Below are 22,620 nucleotides of genomic sequence, written 5' to 3'. Positions count from 1 at the left end.
TAACTGTTTGGATGTATATTCAAATGTTACTGTTGCCAAGGATCTTACAGATACTGTTCCATTTTGGAGACTACTAAAAATGGATTTGGTATTTAGTGACATTAAAAACTATCCAAATACATAAATTACATGCATCGTAAAATTTTATTTACTGGTACAGGACTTGATAGCACATTTAATTTGCATGTTAATACTAGATATGCTATATAAAGACAGCTTAAGACAGTAGCCCCATGACTTCTAATTTAATACTAAACATTATTATAACCCTTACATTTTGGTAATTTGGGGTTTTAACATATTATAGACAAACCTTACTGTTTTTCCTCACCACAATGTTAATGAAGTAGGGCACTGCTAACTAACTTTATAAGTTGGGGTTAAGTTCAGAGAAATAAACTTGTTTAAGGTCAGTCAGAGCTTTTAATTATAAGTCCTGTATTCTGTACGCTGTCTTTTGTCTTTCAAAAATGTTAGGATGAGACATAGTTTCCTTGAGATATTTGCAACTTAACTGTGTGTCTTACAAGAAAGTGCAGAGCCTTGTAAAATGCAGAGACAGGATGTATCATCTCTTCTGGTGAAGCCTGATAAAACTAACACCCTCTCCTCTCCTCTGTGTGTGTGTAATCAAACCCAAAGACCTGCTTATTTAAGGCAAGTGACACTCTCTCCTCTCCTCTCTGCCCCCCCGTGTGTGTAATCAAACCCAAAGACTTGCTTATTTAAGGCAAGTGATGTACCACTGAACTACATCACCAGTGCTCAAGAAACATTTTAAAGACAGTTTATAAGATAATTCAGCAAACATTGACTGAGCTTCTATTAAGTGCCAGATGTAGTTTTGCTAATGAAGACTTCCAGCCACTTGCTAGTTTGTAAGTGGTTTATGGGAGCTTTGGTGCTATTGGTGGCAGAGATGAGTGAGTAGTTTGTGACAGAGACTACAGGACACAAGAAGTCTAAAGTATTTACTTTCTGGCCCTTCGTAGAAAACTTTTATTATGTAGTAGGGCACGGAGGAGAGGGAAACAATTTCTCCTACTTCACAATCTAGTTGGCACATAAAAGAATCAAGTGAACATATACATCAGGGAGCAAGCACTGTACTAAAAAAACAGTCCAGGCTAGCACTGCTCCTCTCTCTGATCCTGAGTATTCCAGAGCATGAAGACTGTTAATCCCACTGGTTCATTTGGTCACCCATTTACTGGTTTCTAAGCCAAGGATTCAGGTCTTCAATGTATGTCTCTGAACTTTATGGCTAAGAGTCTCCATCTACACTACCCTTCCTGAAACAATGTACTCACTGTGCAATGGAGAATGATATACATTTACCTGGTGGCTAAGTGTTGCTGTTATTGTCTCAGCTGTTCTATTTCTTCCTACCTAATCAACTCTAACAGACTCTTAACCTTTTACATTTGGCATGTGTGTTGTACATGTATACATGTGTGCAGATGCCGGAGGCCAATGTATTTAACTGTGCCTTCCTTTAAATTTTTTGAGACAGAACTCTCACTAACCCTGGAGCTCACCAAAGGGCTAGTCTGGCTGGCTACTGAGCTCTAGGGATCCTTTTCTGTCCGTGTCCCCAGCAGCTGAGCTTACAATTGACATTGCTAGGTCCAGATTTTATGTGGGTACTGGGAATCTGAACTCAGCAAGTACTTACTCCCTCCAGCTTCAACCTCACTTAGCTTTTAAGAGTCAAGTACTTCAAAAGCTTTCCAAGTAGCTACCCCAACTCATGCCCATAAAAACAAAAAACAGAAACACCCCTTCCCCCTCCACAAACACTTAAGAGCAATGTTGCACATCTTCACATTTGATTTTATTTCTTATCTGGACAAAGTGACTACTGTCCATTTCTAGCTGCAGAGATAATGAAGACTATTTGTTCTGTTATTCCTTGTGAAATCAGATATTAATGTCTGTAATGTAAACTTTTTTGTTGTGAGGAAGGATAAAAAGAACATCTGAAGATTTCACATGACTTTTTTGGAACAAAAGGGACGGGATAAGCACAAATGCCCTTGCAGTTGTTTTCTCCAAGGACATTCAGTATTGAGCTCTTCAAGCAGCTGGAACCGTCTAAGTTTCAGATAAAGGTGTGTTGACCCTTGAAATGAAGTTCTTTCATGAAGCGTGTTTCAGGGACCCTTCATTCTTGCAGCAGCAAGTCTTCTCCATTCTGCTATGTCTATCAATCCTGATTAGTCAGTTTTTACTGACAAACTACAGTGTGGCCAATAGCTTACACACACAGCACACTTATTTGGCTATAATGTGGTGGTTACAGAGGGCACCAGAGACAAACTGGGCTAGTTTCAATGCCCACACCCTCGACACAGCTGGAATGTGTGACCTCGGGATGGTCAGTCTTGTCTGTCAACTTGACAAAGGATGATGCAGCACAAGGGCTCTTGAAAGTTACTTGTACCAGATGCCATACTTCTCAGCTCTCAAAGAGTCAACTAAATTCTCACCCATCATCATTTAGATAGCGTCTATCATCATTTTGTTTAAACCAGCAGTAAGATCAACTAAGACAACTTTTTACCAGCTGTGTTTACTTGGGGCAAGTTTACTTACTCCAATGTACAATTTTTCCAACAATAAAACATTCCCTTTCCATCATTCCTAGTTACTGTGAGCTATTTTATCCTCTGATGGACTGGACCCATGTTACATAAGAGTAGGTTTGCGATGAGATGTTAAACCAGATCTACTGGGAAGTAAAAGAGAAGAAATAGGTGCTATAACACACAGCACCTGTCATCAGCAGAAACCATCCAATAATGATGTACTCCAGCTTGAAAGAGCTCACAGGGTGAAAATAATGAACTTACAATGGCACATTCGTGTGAGATTTATAAACCTATCATAAGAGCTCTTCAGTCAATTACTGGGTAAATGGTTGCTAGTCTCTTTATGGTACAATCTCTTCTTAAAATAAGGCAATTGAGAAGGCAATGTTGGATTCTTTGAGAGTCAGTGGTCCTAAAAATTATTGAAACTAAACTTATCCACTACTGAATTTATACTTTATTTATAATCACCAAATGTGGGCTTGAGTTAGTGAATAATTTGAATAAAAATGTCTCTGCTTTTTGGCTCACCTGTTGGCTTATGCTGCAAGGGCAGATTTTGAGCTTTCTTATATCTTATATATCTAATTCTCAGTTCAAGACACAAAATATACCAAATACTTTACTGGTGACTAAACTGTGAGGGACTTGGAATGGATCTCAGTTTTATGTCCAAGAGACCGCTTGCTCAAAAATAAAATTAAAGTAAAAAAAAAAATCAAAGAACGTGTTTGTTAAAAACACCAAGAGCTGGAACTGCAAAACCATACATGGAGGGAACCAATACTCAGAGGACGAACAGGAAACGTCCTCTCTCTAGTGGGGATCCTGGCTCACAACTTTCTGTTGTTGTTTTTATGTGGGAGCGAGTATGTACGGAGGCCCAGAAACTACAAAGGACACAAGATAGAAACAAGAGGCCATGAGGAAAAGAGCTGAGGAGAAGAGTAGAGCTCAGGGGGTCTGAGAGTAGAAGCAGAGACAGTGAAGGCGGAGTGGGGGGTGGAGTGTGGCAGGGGGTGGGAGGGGTAACACAGAGGGGAAGAGAAGAGGGTAGGAGATGGTCAACTAAAACAAGTACATATGAAAACACCATATGGAGAACCACTACATTTGTAAGCTAATTTAAACAACAATAAAAAGTTCTCGCTAACAGAGATGCTTCTCTTCTCTTAGCAGACCAAATTTTCTTTTAAATCTTAACAAATGAGAGAAACAGCTTACAGAGTGAATCAGAATAGCTATAAATCACTAAAATTAGTGCTGCACAATGGGCTATGCGCCCCACTTCCCTTTTCAAGTAGACTTTAAGGAGGTTAGTTCTTTGTCATGGTATGATGCAAAGAAAGGAAAATAAAGTGAAGCCTTCAGAATGCTAAATATAATTAGTTAACAGAATGATGGTTTATAAAAACAAGTTAAATATGCTGTCTGTTTTTATAGTAAGAATATACTGCTTTGAAACTTAAGTTACTGGGATGAAACATGTCTATTTAAAGGAATTCCTATTCCTACCTTATTTGTTTGTTTTGGCTGTTTGAGACAGGCTTGATCCATAGCCCAGGCTTGCCTCAGATCTTCTTGTCTTGTGTCCTGAGCATTGGGACTGCGGGGATGAGTCACTATGCCTTAGCTCCTATTACTTTTAACAGCAGTGCGTATCACATCAGCAATGTAGTCTGCTAACTATCAGTTTATCACAACAAAGTGACCGGTAATAGAAGTAGGATGTTTTTAGGGTAGGTAGATAAGGGTATTTTTCTATGACACCATATATTAAAATGATTTTTTTCTTAGGATTAAAGAACAAGGATACTTATAAACTATAAGAAATTATATAAATTATATGGGACTTTAAAAAAATAATACTGTAGAAAATTTAGTTCCTGGTAAATAATGTAAGAACTGTTCAACATGACATTGTAAAGCTGCTACAGATAAACTACTAATATTCCTCTTGGGGTATTTTTTTTTAACCTTGAAAGTAACATCATACTATATGTAACTTGAAAATAACTGAGTTTTGGGCACATAAAAGCCCATTTGCTAAAAATAGTAGAGTTAAAAAAAATATGGCTTTACCGTCAACCCACTTCAAATAATGTACTCATGTTATTACTTCGACATTTAAAATATGAATCAGAAGAGTTTAGTAATGAACCATGAAGATCCAGATCCAACTCATTTGGCTACATTTGTTTTTAATAGTAAGTGTTACATGTTGAAAATGATGCACATTCAACTACAGAAGAACCATCTTGCCACTCAAAGGTAAGGCTTTAAAATGATGCTTACTATAAAATACAAAGTACTTGTGAACTACAGTGGACTAACCAGCAAACTGCAGTCTAAGCACTTGTTTTTATAAATGACATTTTATTCCCCACTCAATGATGAAATACATGGAGCTGCTATCGCAAAATTATGACTAAGACCACATGGTTTGCACAGGCATAGAACATGTGGTATCCTACCCCTACACCCACGGTGTGCATCCTTGTTAGGGTCTCATGTAGCCCAGGCTGGTCTTGAGCTCAATACCCTGCCTCCACTACCCACGTACTGAGATTACAGGTGCCTGGCCTATATTTTTATAGCACTGATATGCAGTACTTACATTTCAAAGAATTTCCTGGTAGGGCAAAAAGGAGAACTTTATTCAACTGAGATAATTACAATTCTAAATGACACATGATTACACAGTCTATTTTTGCTTTGATAAAAACAGGCTGAAGCACAGTGAGCTTGGCCCTTATACTCACTTGATGCTGTGCTATTAGTCACCACCCTCTCTCACGGGTGTCATACACTCACTTTACCAATTCTCTGGTCCTAGCTAACATTCATTTTGAATTTTAAGACCTGCTTAGATTTATTCACATCCTAATTCTTCTTTCTTGCACTATGCTTCTTCCTGAAGCATAGTCAACTTCTACTCCACTTGCTCAGGGGTACCAAGTACCTTTGGGTTTGGAGTATCCTTGTAAAAATCCTATCTAGAATACAGTTGAAAATGTTTTCTTTGACTCTACCCTCTTTGCTTTCTATGTTTTAAGGGTTCACTACCATTTCTTACCTAATGTATAATGAATCTTCTTTGTACAAGCATTGGTTCACATACACCCCACAAAATAAGAAAAAAAAAAGCCAAACAAACCCCGAACCCAAAACCAAAGAAAGCAAGCAAACAAACCAACAACAACAAAAACAAAACTAAACAAAACAAAACCACCCAAAACCAGGAGGCAAGGGCACGTGGTCAGACCTTAGTTTCAAATGGAAGTCTGGTATCTCTCATCTCTGCATTTTTCTAATTTATCAGCTCCACTTTGCATGTCTGTCTATAGATATGGGCATGTTCTATGCTTCACAACTGCTCTGATTTTTAAGTGGTAGAGAGAACATAGGCTGTTAAACCTACATCTTGGGACAGATTTTTGAATCCATTATATTTTGTTAGGCCTTCAGGCAGTTAGGTCTCCTTGAGACAAATGGTCTCTTTATCCATAAAAAGAGATGATGCTTGTGGTATTTGATTTGTGAGTAAATTATTACTTGGCACACAGTTTAGAGTCTAGCAATTTTCTTTGTTTCCATGTCCTATTAGCTGTGACCATACTGAGTGTTTCTAAATTGCTGCTTACTATTTTATCCTTATGCTAACAGTATAATAGTTGCATAAGAAATGAGAAATGTGAATGACTGTGGAAACTAAGGATTCTAGCTTTGGTGGAAGGCAGACTTAGAATTAATATAAATACTGACTGCATCTTTTACATTGGAATAGCCCTGTTTTAGCAATAAAGAATTTCTGATGGAGTACCATTGATTTAAAAAAAAAAAAAAGATTGGCTAAGAAAACTATCAGAAAAAAGAAGTTCTATCTACAATTCAAGAAATGGCTGAGGAAAGAACACACTGAATTTATTATAAAAGAACGAGAACCACACATTTACAGATACCTAGTTACTGCTGGATATGAATCTAAGAGTAGAACTCAGCACCAGTGTCACAAGACCCGCTGTAGAGCTAGCTCTAAGGAGGCAGGGAGAAAGCATTAAGACAAAAGTGTTTATCTTCCCCAGTTCTCCCTCTATTGTATTGAAACTCAAGCAACGGGGGAGGGGTTGGGGGGAGGGCACGGGAGGAGGGGAGGGAAAGGGAGAGGGACCTGGAACTGACTTGTGAAGCAACTTTGTTTCTTATCTAAATTTAAACTGGAAAATAAAAAAAATATATACTTAAAAAAAAAAAGAAACTCAAGCAAAGCAGCGCAAAGCCCACCTTCAGTCTCCATTATGCGGACACAAATACTTTTGTGTCAGGAACCTGACAATCTTTATACATACACACTTATTAGTTTAGTTTCCTTTTCCTTGCCGCTTTCTTTTAGCTGGCCACAATCTAAGATCCCCATGGAAACGAGGCAAGCGCCACTGATCTTCAGTCAGTGGATGGCCATAAAATGCAAGCTATAGGGATTTCTTCCCTTCTAGAATATAACACAGCTAGGATACTGTTAGTAATTGGCTACTCCTAAGGCTGGATCTATCATGTATTAACAAAAATGCAAACAGAAAACTCCTAGACTCATGACTGTCTGAATCATATCAACAAACTAGAGTCCTCATAGTATAACACTTCTCATACTCTTCCTCTCTATTGACTACAGAAAATAAAGTGTAAAACTTCACAGCCCCATTAAAGTGTGCTCTAACACCCTGTATCATCATGATGACATTTTTTATGCCATTAATGCTTGCTTACTTTAGCTGACTTCTTTTACTTAACAAGGTTTTCTTATGAAGGAAAGGCCAAGCACTTCAGCCATCACAGACTGAAGCAGACAGTATGTAGCCAGCAATTATAACTAACACTGTTCTAGATCTCAGTCTCTGCTTCTGCAGTCACACTTAGTTTAAACAGTTCCAAAGTGGAGTTTTAAAGAAATCGATAAAAGTGAACATTGACCTTACCTTTGACAGAAGCAATTTCACACAGGAAACATGACCCTCATAGACAGCAGACAGAAGAGGGGTAATATGATGTTTATCTGGAGCCTACAGACATCAAAGAGATAATTTTATCTACCTTTTTTTTAAAACCTTTTTCCTATATCTAATTAGGGAATTCTTATGACTGTTTCAAAATTAATACCCATTTTCCTTTCTGTATAAAAATTAACCCAGAGAGAAGTTTCTAGTTACTTAAAAATGATCAAGGAGCACAAGCACATAAGTAGTTGTCTTTTCATCGAGAATCAGTGCGGAGAGGAAATCTCACCTAAGCTTGAATCTTTTTCTGCCCATGGTGTGACTAGTTTCTCTGAACCTAGCTTTCCTCCTATTGTAGAGATGCCAGCGTGCTTCAGAAGGGAGGGAGGGGTAAAATACAAGTGGGGAAGTAAGAGAAGACAGTCAAATTGGGACAAGTGACATGGCGAAAAGCTATCTCTTTCACTATTATGATCACCCAAACAGTTCCTAAAATCCTGAGATGACAGAGGGCTCAAGTCAGGAGAGACAAGGCCTGCCTGATGACTTTCTCAGTTATCCCATGGTCCAGGCTAGTGTAGCCTATCCCTTCAGGGACCTATGCTCCATTACGTGAAAGACAGCATCTACTACCCACAGCAGTAACTTGCCAAGCTTTAAAATTTGAAAAGCAACAGCCAGAGGGGGGAGATAGCAAACCGTTCATTAACTTACAAAAGAATGGTTTGTATAGGACTATATTATTTAAAGTAGCTATTTCGTAAACCTACAGCAAAAAATTCCTCAACACATATGACAGATTTTCCTAGAATGACATATATTATACATATACCATTAAGTATTAATACATACATTAATATCTGCTCCTTTCAGCAGCAGAAATTCCAAGATTTCAAGCTGTCCGCAATCTGCTGCATAATGAAGAGGCTTCCTTCCACCTTCTAGTGTCCGGTTGACATCTTCTCCCTTGTCAGAGTAGTCAAATAAAAACAATGTTTATATGGGTAAGAGACTGAACAGGGAAACAAAATGACATATCTGATTTTTTTTTAGCTTCTTTAAAACTTCAAATAGTTTTCACAAAATTTTATTTTTTGCAAAGTAAAATGAAAATGTAAAGGAGTCACATCCTGCATAATAACATATGGTGTTCAAGTCATGATTAGGCAAGCTGAGAACAATATGTAACAATGCTAAATGCAAAGAGATATGTCATCCTGTTCTGTTACTGCAAATGAGTTCAGTCAGCATACTGTTGATGTGTAACCACAGAAGAGTGCTAAGTTCAAGTCCTGAGATTTTATATTTTCTATGACATGTACCATTATCAGAAATAATACTTGTGATCATTTAATTCTTTCAGTATTTACTAAAGGGGTGTGGTAAGGCCAGCACACCACCAGGCATCAGGAAGATGAAAGTGAACAAAACCGGCATGGTTTCCAATGCATGTAACTTACCCCCAAGTGTATGGAGGTGACCTAATTTGAAAATATTATATTACTGTTCTATAAGCAAAAACAGTAACTCATTATCACATGTTACCAGAAGACTATGACTTAACCTTCAAAACAGGGATGTAGTGTTGCAATACTATCTAGTGATCAACACTGTATTTTTGGTACCATGCTATATATATAATTTCTAATCTTCAAGCTACCCTAGGACAAGGGCCTTATACATCAAACAGAAAGCTAAAAGAGAATAACTTTTCTTTTTCTATGATGCCATGATGCTTCTAATTCAAATTTGATTCTTTTTTAAAGGAGCTCAGATTTTACAGAGTTGCAAAATGTCTAAGTTTATTTTCTCAGTAACTATATTATTCACTTAGTCAGTTCACCAAACCCTGGATAAAGATGCCAAAGCCACAGCCATTACCAGCTGTGCTTTCAAGCTCCTCAATTCCCCACCCTTGTCATTTAGACCAAGTCCTTTCTTTCCTTCTCACTAACGCATGTACTGTAGATTCCCAAGTCCATGCAAGTTCAAGATTTCTCTTTTCCACATCATCTTTATGGTTATGGTAAGCTTCCCTCCCTCAAAATCACAGCAATCATTTAGGTATAAAATACTTTTGCCACTTGTATATGCTTTCTTTCTCAATAGGATACAAATTCCTGGAGCAGAAATGTTGTTTTTCTTCTTTACCTCTTCCTACAGTATGATGTATGGGTTAAGAATACATGCTTCCTAGCCACTAAACATTAGGCTTTAAGAATCACACCCTCTGAGAGGTTAGGAACCCCCCCTGGTTATTGAAATCTTATTATCTGCTTACTTTCTATTTTCTGTGAAGAGAGGGGTATTTAACCGTGAAAAGGGAGCTCTGTGCAGAACCTTCAGACTTCTAGTCAGACAAGTGCCAATACCTACCACATGGGCACCAATAAGCTTGTGGGCCTTAACTGGTGGCTGTACCCTAATCGTTACAGCTACCTACTTGCCCTCCCAGGTAAAGGTTCTTTTTCGGTTATTATGTCAGTGTACAACTTCTCTGCTTTCTCACCTCCTAGACCAGGAAAGACTTTTCTGCCCACATGGCTGTGAAAACAGTTCTTGAAAGGCAAAGTGCTACAAAGGGCCATCTACTTAATATCTGACAATAAACTGGTTCAATAAAAGCAGATTTAACACAACACTAAATAAAATAGAAAAAATACTTTCAAAGTAAAAATGTTGTTCAAAATGTATTTGTTATTATGAATTATACTTATAAAAGTAGGTAAATGTTAGGAAAGATGAAATTTGGTACCAGAAAAAGACCTACTATCCAATTTGGTTTAACTAAACAAATATTTACTGTAAGTTAGGCATAGCTTTACTTACTTGAGATGAAACAGGAAGTCCTGACTGAATCAAAGAATTAGCTGCCTTTTGGGGAAAGCAAAAATGTATATAACGAGTGCTATTTAGCTTTGTGTCCTAGGAACAGCAAAATTACAGGAATTTAACCAAGAGAATGAGTGATCAAAAACTTCCCTCACTGGCAGTTTTCCTTTTACTGTGAATTAACTTTTCAGGTGTCTGTCTCATCTTGTTAGATTTTAAAGGCTCACAGGGGTCAGAGACTACGACTTTTACTTCCATCCCTTGACTATTACTTTCAACCTCAACCAGAGTTTATTGTGATTCTGCTTATGATAGCATACATTCTAGGCATATTTCACTACAAAACTGTTATGATAAAGGAGAACTCAAAGTAAAAAGCAGAAACATTAATTCTGTATTTTAAACATGTTTAAGTTAGTTGTGTGTCTTTACGTGGACAATAGCAAGGAAACCGATGGAAATAGCACCGACGAGAAGCACGTAACCTCGGCGCTCTGCAGGCAAAGGCACAACAGGCGCGGTTAAAGACAGCAACATTTACCAGGTTTAGTCTCCCAGCCTTTTTCTATTTTCCTAGCTGGTCTTAATGTGGAATTGAAACATGCCTAGAAATCTGTGTGTGTATGTGTGCAGGCGTGTATGTGTAAAAACTATTCTAATACAAATGAACATTGTACAGTTTAAGGACACTCAAATCTTGTGTGGCATGCATTTAAGAGCCATAGATTCCTCCTTTAACTCCCAGATCTTTTATATGGATCTAAACTATACTAGGTTAGGTTCATGTGAATAACAGAAACAGACAGAAAAATACTTTAAATGGACCCCTGACTTCTGCTGACAATTTTCTTTAGGCCTTTCTTCAGATGAAAAGAAACAATTCTCTTCCTTTGATTTCCAAATGTGCACACTTTGTGAAACCAAGATCTAAGGCACGAGTTCATATTGTACTGTCACAAGAGACTAACGTCCCTCAAAGCTACTAAAAAGCAGGCTATGTGTGACAACTTTGTAGGACAGCATGTAAATTAACACTGGACACCTGGCTGAGTAGAAAGCAAACAGCAAATATGCTACATTTACCAAATTCTACAGCTGAGCTAGTGTTTCTAGTCATTCAGTCAGTGTTAAGTATCTCCTGCCCTATTTGTAAATCTTTAAGTTCTTTGTAGCCTGCATTTGCTTTACTGTGGTCACATTTACCTGTAAACACATCTTCATTTTTGTGGACTTTCAGTTACTTTACATTAGTCATTGCATCAAGTGCACACTTGTTTGTCTGCCATATGTTTGCATTCTCCTGTTAAAAGAACTCTAAGTTCTTCCAGCGACATTAGAGTGTAGAGCAGTTCCAGAGTTATGAGTCACAGCGGAGCAGCGGGCTCAAGTCTACCTTTGAAGGTAATGCAATCCAAAGAGGTGAGAAAAGCTTTGGCACTTTATCTGGAACTTTCTAATACAGAAAAACTGACAAAAGAAAGCAAAAAGGTCTCATATATCTCTGACTTTTTCTGTTTTCTAAAAAAGTTAATTGGTAAATAAATAAAATACAAATCTTCAGTGTTATTAATATAAAGTTTAATAACAAAGTTCATTTAAAGTAATGAATAGTAACTCCCACAACTTATAACTTACTTAATAGGCACCTGCTCAATTAATATATAATAATGTCGCCTCTTAAAATACTTCAAATATTTTGAAGACTAGTTTCCTACTAGTTAAAATCATGACCACAGCGATTACTGTCTACAGTTGAACAGACAGCTTCCTAATTGGGAAATAGCTCACTGACAAACTACTTCCATAGTGAGCAGTGATGGCTATGGATCTTTCAAGAAAGATCTTACAGGAAAGATTTACATAAAAAATTGCTACCATTCACAATAACAAATAAAACAAGACATCACATTTAAGAATGAAGATTACAAAATTTGGTGAGCACGTACTTCTGGGGTCCTTATCCTAAGACCATTTAGGTTTTGGAAGGATGCATACGTATGTTACAGGTTTTTGTTATTTATAGATCAGTATCAATGGAGTAAAAAATAAAATGTTCCACAAAAAAATTTTGAAGTATAAAGAAATGGCAATACTTAGCCATGGTCAAGTACTTTAAGGCAATAAAGTTCTAAATATTTGCTTTTGTGACCTCCAATAAAAAGGGTTTGAAAAACCCATGAAGTTAAAATCCTTATTGTATTCCCCTACTTATGCATTTACTTCAACTTAGCAATTTTTTAATTGAAAATAACCAGTTAAATGATTCAAATTATGGGACATCCTTAAATTTTCATATAGCAAGTTTTGTGTGCTAAATGACCCCTTAATTTTTCTCCTAAGGTCTAAAAGCAGTTAGTCAAATATACATTTTGTAACTAAAATAGTAACTTGTTTTTAAAGAAAAGTTTTACTTGTGGTATAAAACTAAAAGTTTAGTAGCCAAAGCCATGTATATAATACAAAGAAACCCTTTCCAAATTAAGAAGCACATTCAAAATACTACGGTTCTAGTTCAGTTTGAAAAAAAAAAGATCAAAATGTAACTTATCCATAGCTGGAATTCTTTCCTTTTATTTACTTATTTATTTTTTGCACCCTGGAAAGTATCTGCTATTTAATCCAATGGATTACAGATCTAAAAGCTACATTTGTCAATAAACCCATAGCAAGAGGGAAACAAGGAAGAAGGCTATATTCCCCCACCTGCCAATCATTTATAGTTCTCAAACATTCAATGCATAATGATGGGAAAGGAGCAGGGATGTTCTTTTTGGAGTGACTCAGACCTGAGCTGAAATCCTGTCCTCCTGGGACTTAGCTATGAGCACTGGGGAAAGTTACTCAGTTCCCACTTCCCTGTCTGTAAGACGAAGGTAAAGCTTACCTGTGTAGTTAAATGTGTGTATCTATATGTATATATTGCTGTGTTGACCATATACATACAACACAGTCCTCAAAGAAAGCTCATTCTTTTCTCATTACTGGAATTCTGATTTGAATCTGGTATTTTAAAATGTTGATTTTTCTTACTATTGGAGCCAACTATAAATCTATCATGGACTTAGAACATCTCTTTTTTTCTAGAGTTGTACTTCAACAAAATGTAAAGCTGCTGAGTTTTATCCATATTTCATGTTTTATTAAAAATAACTTATTCAGAACCCATGCAATCACGGCATTTGCTGTTTTCTTGTATACTCAATGACCCCCCACAAACACATATGCTTAGAAGCATTAACTTTTGTTGTGTTCATGCTTATCTAATACAATGGTTGGTACCGTAGGTGCTCAACTGGTATTTGCTGAATTCATTATGGATGAACCAGTGAAAACTGTGCTAACTAGCTTTCTCTTTCACTGCTGGAGTTAGAAATCAAACCAGGTCATGGGACTGGCACCAGAGCTGGGGAGAGAATTCTAGAATGCTTTGCTGAACATTTTGACAGCTGAAAAGATTCTCTAGAAATTCCTGTCAGTTTAAGAGCTTAGGTTAATTTCTGTTTGACATTTGTGAATAAAGATTCCTAATGCTCAGTTTATAGACTAATCCTACTTCTTTTGCCTAAGGTTCAAATTCACTAGAGACGATGATTTTTTGTTTAGAGCATTTTAGTTTAGTGTCTCTTCCATCTACCCACACATGGCTTTCTGTGCTTTGGTTTTCATTACATTCAACATCTTTCAACCATAAGGATTTCTGAAATGGATTTTTGGAAACAACCTCAGAATAAAACTTCCATTTTATCATGTATCTTACTTATTTTAGATGTCAAAATCTTGAGGATAAAAATGAAAGTCTACGGGATGAATTCATTTTTTTCAACTTCAGTCTTATGTAAAGATGAGTAATGGGTCAAATCAAGCCTGTTGCTTTTTCTTGGCAAATAAAGTTTTATTGAAACATAAATAGCACATTCAACTGCTCAGTTGTTTACATACTATCTATGCCTGCTTCTGCACAACAGCAGAGTTAGAGACCATATGGCTGACAAGCCTTAAAATATGTACTAACTGGTCATTTATGAAAACAAAGCCAAGTTTGCCAGCCTCTTGCCTTAGCCTTCTCTCTAAGCTTTCACTTAGTAAATAATCTGCACAGACAACAGAAATAGCAAATATTACTGTACAGCTGCAACATGTAGTGGAGATGCTGCTCTTTTTAGACACATTTATTGTCTCTTTAAAAACTGCATAAAATAGGAGTTGGCAACATCATGTTCCTGTTTCAAATCAGAGTGCTGAGGCTTCAACGGGCGCTTTTATGTTACTATTAAAAAACCCATTGATGATTCTTATTTTTCATAAAGCATAAAGTGCAAAACTTAACTTTCATGTTTGATGGATGATTTTGAAAACACTTAGCTAAAATTCCAAAATGATGGTAAAAGAAAAAGTCAAAACTGGCAAGATTGTCACTAAAATCATGGGGGAACTGCATAAAGCTCACCAAGTTTAAACAACCAAGAGTTTGAACACTAAGGGCTATTTCTAAGAAAAGAAAGGATCTCACTTATACCAATTAGAGGTATATATGGTAAACCAACTTTGAAAACAAAGAAGGAAGGGCCAGCTTCTCCAAACAGCAATCCAGTCCAATTCAAATTTAACTACACTGTATGGTAGATAAATGTGGTGATAACTGGGAATACAAAGATAATTCCTTTTTTTTAAAAATAAAGATAATCTCTATCTTTAAAAAAATCAGCCAGGTGGTGGTGGTGGCAGCGCACACCTTTAAATCCCAGCACTTGGGAGACAGAGGCAAGCCAATCTCTTTTGAGTTGAGACTAGCCTGGTCCCTGTCCTGAAAGACCAAACAAACAAAAAATACACCCCCCCCCAAAAAAAACAAAGTAAAATAACCAGGAAGAGTTGGCAACAGAAGCCCATTCACACCGATTAACAAGTGTAACAATTAGCAAGACACTAATATAGCTCTCAGAATCCTGAGCAGGTTGAAGAAATGAATAAGGTAAGGCTTACAGTCAAGAAGTACAAATTGAAATCTGCCGTAAGAACAACGCAGACAAGAGAAGAGATGCCACTACTGTGGTTCTTTTAAACCGAGTGTTTTCTTGTGGCCATTACATCCTTGACTGCCCTTCACTGTGCTTAAGCTTCTTTATTCAGCTCTAGCCAGAAGCATCCCATTAGTCATATTTGAGTTTTGCACCCATTTCCTGTGTGGGCAGGAGAAAGCAATTTATTTCTTGGATTTTGATGAGGTGTGGGCTTCACCTTTCATCAAGATTGATACTTTACAGCAGGAACCCCAGCAGATCAGAAAGGGGCTTCAATTGTGTGCAAGGTTCCCCTCACAAAACAAATGCTCAGGGTGTCTCACAAGATGAGCAGGAGGTTTCTGGGGAAGGAGAGCTGGCTAGTTCTCAGAAGCAATAGTTAAATATTATACTAACTATACTATGTACTAAAATATGTAAGTTTAGAACTAACTACTTGACACCTATAAATGCACCCTTTGGGTTTCTTTTTTTAAAAAGCAAGCCACTGAGGAAAAACTTGAACTCTCATTTTCTCTCCTACTTCCCCATCTCCTTTCTCTGACTACTATGTACTAGGATTTATTCTACAAAGTTAGAATTTGTCAGTTAACTCTGGCTCCCAAAGTTCAAGAAACTCCACAGCAAAAACTAAGCAAGAAAGCTCTGTCTGAGACACTGAGATGCAACACTGGCATAAGCGTACAAGCTGGAGCTTTGTTTAATAAGACACTGGAACAAAAACGTTATTATCGACAGTGACAGGATCCAGAAGTGCTTTGTTCTGACTGCCCCCCCATCCCATCACCGGTTCCTTTCCTTTACCCAATTTCCTCCCTTTGCATTCATGTCACACGGATTCTTATCACCCTACCTTTGCCCCCATTCCAACAGATTTCTTCCTTTCTTCTTATGACCTCCCTTCTGGCAAAATCAGAAAGTTTAGTGGTACTTAGGCTGTTCATAGGGCATTGTCCATGTACATCTACATCCATGAAATTTTTACACTCAAAAAATGGATCTATTCTCAAAAGTTGCTAAATAAACATGGTCACTATAATACTGGTTAATGCAAAAATAAATGAAATAAAGGCTTATTATAGATAATTCATTATTTCTATCATACCTATACAATGAAATATCATGCACCATTTCAGAGAATTCATCTTTAAGATAAATTAAGGACCTAGAGTGTTTGCATGGAGTGAATTTCCAAAGGTTTTCTGATATTAACTAAACAAACCACTTTGGAATGGCTAACTTTGCTCACAGAGGCTGGGAGGAGAGGTCTTGTTCACCTATTCTCTGAAGCAGGCTCTCTTTTTTAAACCCAGAACTTGCTGACTCAGCTAATCCAGCTTGCCAGCTTTTCCCAGGGATCCTGTCTCTGCATCCTGGGTGCTGGATATCTGAACAACAGTCCTCAGGCTTGGACAAGAAGTACTCTATCTGCTGGGCCATCTCCCTAAGCCCCTCGTTTTTTACTTCCTAAAATTAGGATAGTAGGGTTATGAACTACTTTTTGTTTTCTGTATATTTTTTGTTGAAAGACCCTTTGTTATCATTTCATCCGAGGAAAAAAGACTAAGTATAAAGAAAGATAAATATTTATAGTATATTAAAATTTGATTTTACTGATAGCACCTCTATTTCCCAAAAGCTGATATAAGCTTATAAGCTTTCTTACAGGTAAGTGATAAAATGTTGTAAGAAAAACACTCTTTTAACATTTAAAAAAATGTTTAAAAAGTATACAAAATGACATAAAACAATAAATGCAAGACGACTGAATCTGAACCACTTTAAAATTGTCCTTTCTTCCTTCCTTCCTTCCTTTTTAGAAAAGTGAAAAATGATACCAGTAAGTTTCAATTTCTGTAGATTAGACCTGATACATCTCTGATCCTATCCTTCACATGGAACAACTGTTGCTTTCCAAACCTATTAGTGTCAAAAGCAGATGTAATTAGAATGGGGGTTGGAGAGAAACCACAGAGACCTGATGTATAGTGTTTCACAGTGAAAGAGAAGCACACGTCAACAAGAGAGTACATGTATGTACTAGAGCTGCTGGAGTCCCCATGGGTTACTCACCAGCACAACTCATCAGCACTCCCCTGAAGGAACCTCTGATCCGCAAAGGCTGTGGCGGAGTGTATCTCTAAATAGCCTCAAGGGACCATTCTCATGCTGCCCCAGTCTTTAAATTTCATACACACAGTAGCAATATATTCTCTTAGTTATCTGGGATTGTTTAGACGTGAAGGTCAAGAGTATGTGAAGTGGAGCCCTTCCTAGCCTGTGAAAGTGAGTTCAAATCTCACTCCTATCACTCACCCAAGAGCTTCAAGATCTTGGGTGAGTCACTTTATCTTTACCTCTGAAATGTCTAAAATTATCCTCATGGGATGATGTGATAATAGTATCTGTATATTACCTCACAATGGTCAAATATATAAAATGTTAAAAACACTCTTCTTTAAAGTGTCTAAGAAATTATGAATAGAAATCTCAGTAATTTAGTTACCTGTTCCTTCCTAAGGCTAAAATACCATTAATTTTTCTGAACTGTTGTTCAGGATCACAACTACAAACATAAATAACAAGCTTATGATTATGAAAACCAAATAATCATCTTACAGATACAGACTGTGCAATCAAGTTTGGTGAGAATTTAAGTTTGCCACATACTTGTCTTTATGCTAATTATTTCTAAACTGTTGCACTTAAATAAAAAGCCTGCTCGGTCTTCATTCACAGTCAGGACTAAGTTCTTTTAGCAAGCTTTGTATCTTCTTGATGGGCTGACTCTAAGCTTCAGTAAGCTAAGAAAATGGAAAAGCCACAACTGCTCCAAAGCAGACTGACACAGCTTAAAGAAAAAAGAAACAAAAAGTGTATGCTTGAGATTCAGACAGCCTTTGGTTTAAATCCAAGTTGCGCTAGTCAAGTTAACTCCTCCAAATCTTGATTTCCTCATTCTTAAAATGGAAATATAGAAATAGTATGGTAAGAAAAAAATTTGAAAATGAGTAAAAAAAATCTGAGTGCCTTCTACTCCTGTGCAACATAAACTACCAGTGAATGGTAATTACTATTACATGACTGGTGATGTTTATCACCACCATAGCTAAGGCTGGGCATTGGTGGCACACACTTTTAATCCCAGCACTCGGGAGGCAGAGGCAGGCGGATCTCTGTGAGTTGGAGGCCAGCTTGGTCTACAGAGGACAACCTCTAAAACAATACAGAGAAACCTGTCTCGAAAAACCAATTCCTTTTCAGGAACAGACTTTCAATGTGCGAGACTTTTAGGGTTATACTGGAGATACAAAGATGAAAAAGAGCATAGCATCTAATGTCCCAGGCTCACGACCTCATGAAGGACAAATAATCGCGTGACCTGACATATGAAACAGCATTAGGAAGCAGAGTTCCCTTTCAAGTTGAATTTTTTTCTGGAGGAGGTCATATTCAGGTAAGAGGACAAACATGAATTCACCAGCTTGGAGGCTAACTTGTGAAGCTGACCTGGACTAACGGGATCAAACGCACTGGGACAAATCTACTGCAAGACATACAAGTCAGGGCCTCTCAGACAGGTGAGACTAAGAACCCTCAACACAGCACAATGGCCCAGGAGCCAAGCTGGAAGTCATGTAGAGTCGCAAGATAGAGAATGTATCATCGTTAGAGAAGGCAGTTCACTGAGGAAAACAGCGTGCTTAATAAATCCTGATCCCTCCAGCTAACATTGAAGATGACCAGGATGGGGACTGGGCAAACCAAATGAAGAAAACAGAGTGTGAGCTGGAAAACCGCAAGCGACGGCCTTGAAGTGGTGCCAAGGCTGGAGAGAGAAGTGAGGTGGTCCCGACTCCCGACATCCCTCAGACATGTAGGAAAATTCCCCATTTCCAGTTGAAATGAAGGGTTCAGTCACGAAGTCGACATGGAGAAAACAGAAACAATTTCAAGCATGTCAGTTTGTAACTAAATTCAGTTAATCTTACCAATGTTTTGTATTCCAAATCACCTAAGCTTGAGCGGAACAGGAAAAACAAAGACCAGTCACTTTGCGAGAGTAGTGTGGTGTTCCATTACTGAGGGAGGTGGTGACTGAGGTTTCAGCCTGTTACTAGCTAAGGCAGTTCAGAAGGCAGCCTTCTTAAACACCCATTGCACACAACTAAGCAGATCAAATACACGTGAGGAGTCTAAACTGTAATGGCATTAAATGGAGAAAAGACTACCAGCCTTGCATAATCATGTGGTTGTTTTAAAACAAAAACCAAAACACCTGCTTCTGCTTGCTGTCTAATGCAGGCCTATGAGGCAGGGTACCACCGCCCGAATCTTTTAAGAACTGAAATTGAAGTCTTGACCACAGGCTCACACTTTTGGAAGGAGACCAAAATGCTCAGAGCTGTCACCAAATTATACTTCCAGAAATAACTTTAAAAACCGTGTTACTTCTCTTTATAATCATAAAGGTGCCCTTTTAAGATCCAAAGGCAGGTTAGCTTAGAACTTGTCAAGTCCCTCACAAAATGGACTTATTGCTATTTGGGTTTCGCTTGAATTGGTTTTTTTTTTTAATTTGTTTTTCGAGACAGGGTTTCTCTGTATTGCTTTGGAGGCTGTCCTGAACTCGCTCTGTAGACCAGGCAGGCCTCGAACTCGCAGAGATCCGCCTGCCTCTGCCTCCCGAGTGCTGGGATTAAAGGCGTGCGCCACCACCAACGCCAGGCTTGAATTGGGCTTTCTTAACCAAGCATGAGTGGACTGCAGTACTATTTACCACACACAATCAGTCTTCAGGTGAAATCGCCGAGTTACCCAAAGTTAAAATGTCTCGGAAAAACTCCTCAGATCTCCTAACCACTACAGACGCCAAGTGACAACCTTATCACTCCAAGTGAATGATAAACACGAGCGCGCGCACACACATATATGCATACATGTAGTGTGTGTGTGTGTGTGTGTGTGTGTGGTGGGGTGGAGAGGAAAAAGACCACACCCAAAGTTAAGACTTCACAGTGAAGCGACGCCAAGTTTCAGAGGTCGAACTCTGGCGGCTACTTGTGGAGGGGAAGGGGGACCCTTAATTTCAAGGCTAATGTAACGTCCCTAGATGCTTTTCCGTTTCCCACCGGGGCCCAAGCTCCAGAAACCGTTCGGGATCCCGACCGCTCAGGTTACTTCTCTCGGGAACCCGCCAGGGCCAAGATGGAGAACGGCCTCCTCCTCCTCCTCCTCCGAAGCGCGGGGCCCGGCGGCCCGGCCTCCCGACGATCGAGAGAGACTCACCCGGGCACCGGCTACCCGGCGGGGGTCAGGGAGGCCGCCGCCGCCCGAGCCGCCACACCACGTCGGTGCCCGGGCACCGGGAGCGTCCGGAGGAGTCCCAAGGCCCCGCCGGCGTCCCCGGGTCTCCCGGCGCTGCCCGGGCCGCACGGCCACGCCAGCTCGGCGCGGCGCGGCGTCGGCCGCTCACCTTGGCCACGTAGTCCTTCACCTCGTCCAGGTCTCCGTTCTTCAGGGCCCACATGAACTCCTTGTCGCACATCGCTGCAGCGGGGCGGGCCGGGCCGGCAACCAGTGGCGGGGACGCCCGACGCGGGGGTGGGGGTGGGGAGGGGACCCGAGCGAACGACGCGCCGCTGGCCGCCGCGCGTGGGCGAGGCTGCGGGCCGCGACGACCGTGGGCGCGCGGGAGAAAGTTCTCTCTGCAGCCGCGGGGCCCAGGCCGAACAGTTTCCGCCTGGCTGGGGTGGAGGGTGAGGGGAGAGAGAGGAGACAGAGAGAAGGGGGGGAAGAAAAAAAGCAGGACGTTTACACTTCCGGTTCACGCCCCGCTAGGACCCGCCTCCGACTTCCTCTTCCTCTTCCCCTCCACGGAATGCCCCGCCCCGGACCCCGCCCCGGCGGGCGCCTTCCCTCCGGAGGGACGCTGCTTGTGCGCAGCCGCAGGCTCGGGGCCTGGCTCTTGCCAGGGCGGAGAAGAGGAGGGGCGTGGCCCAGTGGGCGGGCCCGGGAGGCTGAGTGACAAGAGATCCTGGAGGTGCTGGAGGAACGTCAGGGCTTAAACCTGGGAGAGTTGCAGATGGTTTTGGAGTGAGATTAGGTCACTCCCACTCCACTAAAGACGGGGAAAATGTTAGTATTCGAGGGCTAACTTTCGAATAATGCCAACAAGTGCTGTGCTTAGGTCGTCTCCATCTCTTTCCCACTTTAAATCATCAACGAAGCAAAACAAAGCCACCCACTCTCAGAAAGCTTTTGAGAATTTCGTCTACACGTACAATGAATGTGTTTTGATGAAATCCACTCCCGAGTCTCTTTTCTCCTTTCCCTCTACCACATTTCCTTCCCAATAGTGTGCTCTCTCTCTCCTTAAAAAAGCTATTTTTATTTATGTGTATGAGTGTTTTGCCTGAACATTTGTATTTGTGTGCACCACATATGTGCAGGTGGCCGGGGAGGCACGGAGAAGCATCAGATTTTAGGGTCATGTTGGAAACCAAACTCTCTCTGTGTCTCTGTCTCTCTCTATGTCTCTCCCTCCCTCCCTCCCTCTCTCTTTCTCTCTCTCCCTCTCTGAGCTTACTTAGTGCTTGCTTCCTATGTGTGCCTGCATGCAGGACCTGCTTTGCTTCGCCTTGAGGCCTCAAACTGAATTCCTAATCTTAGACATCCTTGGTTGGGTAGGGCTCTATCCTCCTTTCTCTTCACCCTCCTCATGGCCACTCCTGGCTTTTCTCCTTCCTTTCCTCAACTATGCAGTACTGTTTGGAACTCAAGACCCTGCTCTCCACCTGAAGAAAATAAAAAGGAAAGAATAAAGCATTTTTTTCCATAAGGAAATCTTCAACACGTAGTTAGGACAGCAATGTCCATATGCCTATTTTTTACTTATATAGTTAGGCGCACGTGTACAGATCTATGCCCGTGAGCATGAGTGTGCTACAACATCCACGTGGAAGTAACTTCCACTGTGTGAGTCCTGGGGGATTGAACTTGGGCCACCATCAGGCTTTGTTGCATGAGTCTTTACTGTTTGAGGCATCTTGCCAACTCAACAATGTGAATTTAGCACATGAGTACTACGCATCAGGTTCCATGATGGGAAGCATTCAGTGTGCGGTGAGGATTAAAAGCTAGCTCATTTTCCTGTCTGGCAAATGACATCTAGCATGTTTA

General features: G+C 39.7%; 1 protein-coding gene across 1 annotated transcript in view; it reads right to left on the bottom strand.

Moving 5' to 3' along the window:
• Nucleotides 1-21,267, bottom strand: part of Mtpn (myotrophin) — a 29,245-nt gene extending 7,978 nt beyond the window's left edge. The window contains exons 1-3 of the mRNA XM_005082402.4: nt 20,915-21,267; nt 8,438-8,551; nt 7,568-7,651 (exon numbers count right to left, since the gene is read on the bottom strand). Of these exons, the coding sequence (XP_005082459.1) occupies nt 7,568-7,651; nt 8,438-8,551; nt 20,915-20,986 (270 nt within the window). The 5' untranslated portion in view covers nt 20,987-21,267. The remainder of the gene's footprint in view (nt 1-7,567; nt 7,652-8,437; nt 8,552-20,914) is intronic.
• Between the last annotated feature and the right edge of the window lie 1,353 nt (nt 21,268-22,620).

This window comes from Mesocricetus auratus, unplaced genomic scaffold (assembly GCF_017639785.1).
Source record: "Mesocricetus auratus isolate SY011 unplaced genomic scaffold, BCM_Maur_2.0 Super-Scaffold_100019, whole genome shotgun sequence".
NCBI classification, from domain to species: domain Eukaryota; kingdom Metazoa; phylum Chordata; class Mammalia; order Rodentia; family Cricetidae; genus Mesocricetus; species Mesocricetus auratus.
This window is presented reverse-complemented; position numbering and strand designations above follow the sequence as displayed.